The sequence below is a fragment of the Echinops telfairi genome, unplaced genomic scaffold (assembly GCF_000313985.2).
Source record: "Echinops telfairi isolate 266 unplaced genomic scaffold, ASM31398v2 ScPeMD7_7473;HRSCAF=8511, whole genome shotgun sequence".
In the NCBI taxonomy this organism is placed as follows: Eukaryota; Metazoa; Chordata; class Mammalia; order Afrosoricida; family Tenrecidae; genus Echinops; species Echinops telfairi.
Genome location: NW_022111377.1, coordinates 12,191,719 through 12,197,788, shown reverse-complemented (window position 1 = coordinate 12,197,788; position 6,070 = coordinate 12,191,719). Strand labels below are relative to the sequence as shown.

General features: G+C 41.6%; 1 protein-coding gene across 1 annotated transcript in view; it reads right to left on the bottom strand.

Annotated features, from left to right (window-relative positions):
- The window catches only part of MRC1 (mannose receptor C-type 1), a 101,320-nt gene that overhangs the window by 55,768 nt on the left and 39,482 nt on the right, over positions 1–6,070 (bottom strand). The window contains exons 6-7 of the mRNA XM_045285614.1: positions 5,902–6,048; positions 1,197–1,382 (exon numbers count right to left, since the gene is read on the bottom strand). Of these exons, the coding sequence (XP_045141549.1) occupies positions 1,197–1,382; positions 5,902–6,048 (333 nt within the window). The remainder of the gene's footprint in view (positions 1–1,196; positions 1,383–5,901; positions 6,049–6,070) is intronic.

Below are 6,070 nucleotides of genomic sequence, written 5' to 3'. Positions count from 1 at the left end.
GTCCCGTCACACAAAGCAGAGCAAAATGTGCGCTTCAGCTTCTACAGCAAATTCCATTAGCTCTCTGGAAGTGTCAGGATAAGCTTTTCAAAAAGCCCCTAACTCACTGCCATGGAAGCCAAACCAACTCAGAGCAAGCCTAGAGGGCAGGGTAGAACTGCCCCTGTCCGTTTCTGAGACCCCTAACTCTTTACAGGAGTAGACAGCCTCAGGTCTCGGCCACAGAGCAGCTGGTGGTTTCAAACTGCTGAGCTTCTGGTTACCAACCCAATGTGTAGCCCCCTGTGCCACCATGCTGCTCAGGATAATCTTCACCCACTGCTATCGAGTGGATTACGCCTCATAGCAAGTCTAGAGAACATAACTGAACCAGTGGGCTGCTGAGACTGGGACTCGACACGCTTAATTTCCTCCCACGGGGCTGCTGGTGATTTCGAACTGCTGACCTTGCGGTTAGTAGACCAACGCATAACCAGTCCACCACCAGGGCAAAAGCCGCTATTATTAAGATATGTCCATTTTTATTATTGCCTTTAGTATGAATGCTCCAGGGCAGGTCAACGTAGTCATGAAGAAGTTGTTTACAGGCGGCAACACGGGCTGCTCTCATAGCCTACTGAGCTCAAGACGAAAGCTGAGAAGCAAAGGAGTATGACTAGTGATCCCTCCCTTTATTTTTAAGAGGGCCAATTTTTGAAAACCTTATAGTGATTTAGTCAGCACATTTTCTATGAATTTCTTAAATTATATCGCTACAATGGACACAGACATGTTGTTTAAAGATTTAGGTCAACAGCTAACCACTGTGGTAAGACACTCAATTTCTTTCACTAAGTTCTTGTGGAGTAAAATATAGGCCCTGAAAATACACACACACACACACACACACACACACACACACACACACACACACACAGAAAATCAAACATGGTTGACATCTTTAAAGTAAATCCAGGTTATATCCAGGAAAATAAACAATATGAAACACTATTTATAAATCGAATGCTTTAAAATAAATTTCATCTCTTTTTCATGATAAGGATCTTGAAGGTTATGATGTTATTTTGGAAGGTGAGGCATCGGTAGCAGTTATTATTACTCAGGTTCTCAAAGCATTCGATTTCACGTGGATGGCTATGATTTCCAGGCCTGGGGAGGGTGGGGATGACGCAGATCACTGCTGCGGGCTTTCTCACCATATCCCAGCTGAGAGAAAATGAAGTCAAACTCCTCGATGCTGTGGATACTGGCCAGATCACCACCTTCCTTCCGACACGCAGTCAAAGCATCTCTCTGGATCTTCTTTGCCCCTCTGTGAATCTTGTAACAGTAGCCTGCGTACGGCCACCACTGACTGGGACAGCTAGTGGGCACGTCGCTTTCTAAAAAAAATGAATGGAAGACATTTAACCCAGAAGACTTCAAAAAGAACCTAAAACGATATTGCCGATCATTCCATAGGTGGAATCGTTTGCAGATACAGGTAATTAAAGGCTGGGGTTCATTTTCATGTTTTGACCTGTATATTCACAAAATGACAGACTGAACTTATCGCTCCTATTTTGTTTGCTTTTAGACTACAAAGTAAATGAACCCTCGATTCTACTTTCTCATAAAGTGCAATGGGAAATGTCTCTCTTTTTCATTGTCCTTAGAATAAGGGCGTGCTAAGCTACACTGGAGTGATTTTAGCTGCAGTCTGCCATCATCAAGCCTGTAGTGGTTGTTTTTATTCGGCGTGTTGAGTCTATGTCTACTCCTGTGAACACCACTTGACAAGGGTAGAGCTGTGCCCATGGAGGTCCAGGCTGTCAGTTTTCTAAGAGATCCCCAAGTCTTTCTCCTTGAGCATTTAACCATTGCACACAAGGGTTTTTTGGGTTTTTATGGTGTCCAAATGGTGGAAGGGCAAAGTTCTAACATAATGCATGACCTCAAAGATGTCGATGTCCTCTCTTCTGTGGACATCAGAGAGCCATTCTCCAGAGCAGAGGCACTACTGCGAAGGCAATCGTGATGAAGAGCAGTGGTGGGGCAGGGCCTGGAGTGGGGCAGGAGTCACCAAGGGCCCTTTGCCAGCAGCGCAGCATGAGCCGTGTCCCTGGATCGGCCCAATAGATGCTAACACTGTGTTTTCATTTTTGAAAATGCTGTAGTCCCATCTTTCTTTAAGGCAGGGCTCCCCTAAGTCCCAGATGTGGTGCGCGAGAGTTACTTCAATAGCAAATAGTCATAATGACCAAACACCGGTTTAATGTAATAGGGAATATATATATATATATATATACATACATATATATGTATATATATATATATTTTTTTTTTTAACTCTCTTCCCAGAATTCAATTTAGATTCTACACCTACCGAATGCTTACACAAGTAAAGAGGTTAGCATAGCTCTAGAGCCCTCTGGTGGGAATTTTTCACTTTGCTGCTTACTAAAATGAGAATAATGTCAGAAACTGCTACGGACTGTGAGACCCCAAATGTTGAACTTGAAACAAATTTTAAAACATGGAAACAACCAGCCCAAGTAAAATGCAGGGGAGTGGCCTGGGGAACCACAAAGACGGTGTGTTTCTCTAAAGTAACATTGTCCAGTATAAACAGCATCTACCTCACAGGCACTCACTGTTAATTAAGTAGCAGCATACTAAACAAAAGTAAAAAGAAACATGAAATGAACTTTAAGAATAGATCCGGAAGCTCCGTCTATCCAAAGCAGAATCCGCAAAAATAATGAGGCATTTTGCACTCATTGTGGTCAGTCAGTCTGGGAAATCCTGGGTGCACTTCACACTGGCAGTGCATCCCAGGACAAGCTGGCCACAGTTCACAGGTGCCGTGGCCACATGCGGTCAAGTGCCCACGGAACTGGACAGGGCAGTTCTGGGGAACTGGGATGTGTGGATCAACCGCATAGTGTAGCAAGAACCAGCAGGGCACAGAGCGGAATTCTTGCTGAGGGCATCCCTGATCAGACGTGCGCTATAATTTGATCCCAGATGTAACTTCTCGACTCTGATACATTTGAACTGATAAATGAGATCAAATATTTATTCCAGGAAGGTCAGAGATATTAAAAACAAAAGACCAAGGTCAAGTGAATGTTAGCATGGAAAACGAGGGGAGCCAGGGCAGAGAAATTAGAGTAATTTACTGAGTACTTGAGAATTCAGAGTAACACAGGAAGAAAATCCAGTAGCATTTTCATTTACCAAAGGTGCCATCTACCATGGGTGAGTTTAGCAAGTGGGTCAAGTTACAGAGCTCTGCGTCTTGCGCCAACAAAACTCTAAAATGGCAAGTCTCCTCTTCCCCAAAGGAGCGCTTCCTAACCCTCTGAAGGAGAATGGTCTGGGCAATTCCGAGAAGGAAGGCTGGTAGATGGGTAGATCCCTATGGGAGGAAGACCAGTCATCACTACTCATCAGAGTACAACTGTGCTCCATAGGGTTTCCACTTATGCTTTTCTGGATGAAGATCACCAGGCCTTTCTTCCCAGGTGCCTCTGGGTGGACCCAAAACCTCCAACCTCTTGGTTCACAGCCAAGAGTGTCAACCATTGTAGCACTAAGGGACTCCAATGGGAAGGAATGAGGAGATGAAATGTAATTAAGACCGAGGGCCATGAGGCAAGTCCACAAGCTGTAAAAGTAGTCCTCATCCCAGGGATGCTCACCTGTATCTGTTAGAGACCTGGACCCATGTTGAGATCAAAATTGTTAGCACATCTACTCTCTGACCAAGCAGCTCCATCTCTAGGAATCTTCACGTGCATGAAATGTGATGGATAAAGCTATCGACTGCCTACTTGTTTGTGATCATAAAAGACTAAAAGTCCTTCCGTAGGGAGCCAGTAAAATATATATATCATCTCTTTATGCACTGGATATTGTGCAGGCATATAAATGAACGCACAATCCAGGAGCTCACCTATCAGCCAAAAGGCAGAGAGACCCATCAAATAAATAATAGCACCCGTTAGTACTGTGCTCCTCTAAACAACTGACACCTAATGGACAACATTTACCTTAGCACCAAAGATGAGACGGTAAGAGGCAGACAAGGAAGCTAGATTAAAGGTAGCAGGACAAGCAGAATGAAATCGTGAGACTACTGAAACATTGTGAGAAGCATAGCTAATAGCACCAAATATTTCTTATCGAAATTGTTAAGTGACACTCAACACCGTATCACGTGTTCTCCCTTTTGACTCCTTTAAAATTTGTTCTAGTTTTTAAGACTTTTTGCTTTATTTTCAATTGAGCTTTTACTCTGATTTATTTTATTTTTGTTGTTGTTTTTGTTTTGCTTTGTTCTGTATGTTCTTTACATGAAATCCAGGGTAGGTAAATCTATAGAGACAGTAACCAGATTACTGTCCAGTTATATACTCGAGTATATACTTGAGTATAAGCTGGCCTGACTATCAGCTGAGGCACCTAATTTTACCACAAAAACTGCATTAAAAAGCTGCTGGAAAACTCGGTTTATACACGAGTATATATAATAGTTTCTAGTATCATGGTAGGTGAGGCTGTGGGAAAATGGGGAGGTAATTGTACAATACTTCTTGGTATAATACTATCGAATGATATGATGTTTGGATTATGTTCTAATAAAATTATTTGAAAAATGAATAAAGTCAAAATAATAGGAAAAATAATGTGGTTTCACGCTATTTTTTAATATGCTTAAACTCTTCGATTGTGTGATATGTGAATATGTCAATAAATCTGTTAACATAAAAAATCAATTAAAAGTCATTCTGCAATTAACAAAAAAAGAACTTGCTGAAGAAGAACTAATACCCTACGTAAATTTTTTGCAAAATCACCATTGAACATTTTTAAAGGAATGCAGAAGCAATTTGTGGACTGATATGAAATGATACCCAAAACTGCTGTCAAGTGAAAAATGAAAGATGGTAAATGTGTATAATGTGCTAAAAATTTTTATAAAACACATTAAAAACTATTATAACCCTGTCTGTTTATGTATTCCTAGAATAACTCTGTAAGGATTTACAGCCTCCTAGGAAGAAATCTTCTCCAAGGAGGGAAATTGAGTGGCTAGAGAGAAGGGGTGGCAGGAAAATATTATTAATTATCAGTTTGCCCCATTGGACTCTTTAGTTTTAAAGTCACATAGAAAAAGTCAAAGATGCACACTGCCAGATTTCCCAAGGGAAGTAACATTCAGCAATTCGGAATTCCTCCAAAAGACAGTGATGGAAAGCAAGATGTCACTTGTTTGCTTGTTTGTTTTTTTTTAGTTGATGTGAAGAAGGGATGTATTCTTGCCTTATCACGGTAGCATAACTCTTTTGTACAATTATATTGGAGACTGTAGGACATAACTGGATTTTTTTTTTTCCTGGAGTCTAGCTTAACACTAAAATTCAGTTGCTTCTCGGGGTATTCTTAATTCAATTCCCTTGAAGACTTTAGGGAAAGACATTCAATAGCATTGTGGATTGGATCCGTAAAGAGTACGAACATAAGAAAAACACCTATTTGAGATACTTTTATTTCCTCACTTGAATTGCATGTTTGTTATTTGTGCAAGTTTTACATCTTCCCTGAATGTCTGTTTCCTATCTATAATGTGTGAAGAATAATACCTGCCTCGCCGGGAAAAAAACCACGATTTATGCCAGGGACATCAAAGTCCGGCACCATGCCTGAGCATCACAGCACGCCAGGGAAAGGTCAGTGGCCTGCAGCTGCGACCACTACGGAGAAGAGCCGGAGGAAGGTCATTATGTTCACCCCTAGTCATGAACAAATGAAGCCGGCGGAGTCATTTCAAGTGGCTATGCCTTGAGGCCGTTCATTGTGTGCATCTTTAGGGTCACACGTCTTATGTACGTGCTCTTGTTCAAATGGATCACTTACCTGAGGGAATGATAAACGGATTCAAAGTACTGTTGCCCTTTTTGCAAATATAGCCTAGTTTCTGGATGCACTCCAGGTTCTCCCATTTAGCATTTTTCCCAGGATTGAGTGACACACAGCTTTTTCCAGGTTCAGTTGATGGGCTTCCTTTGAGGAAAAGAAAAAAAAA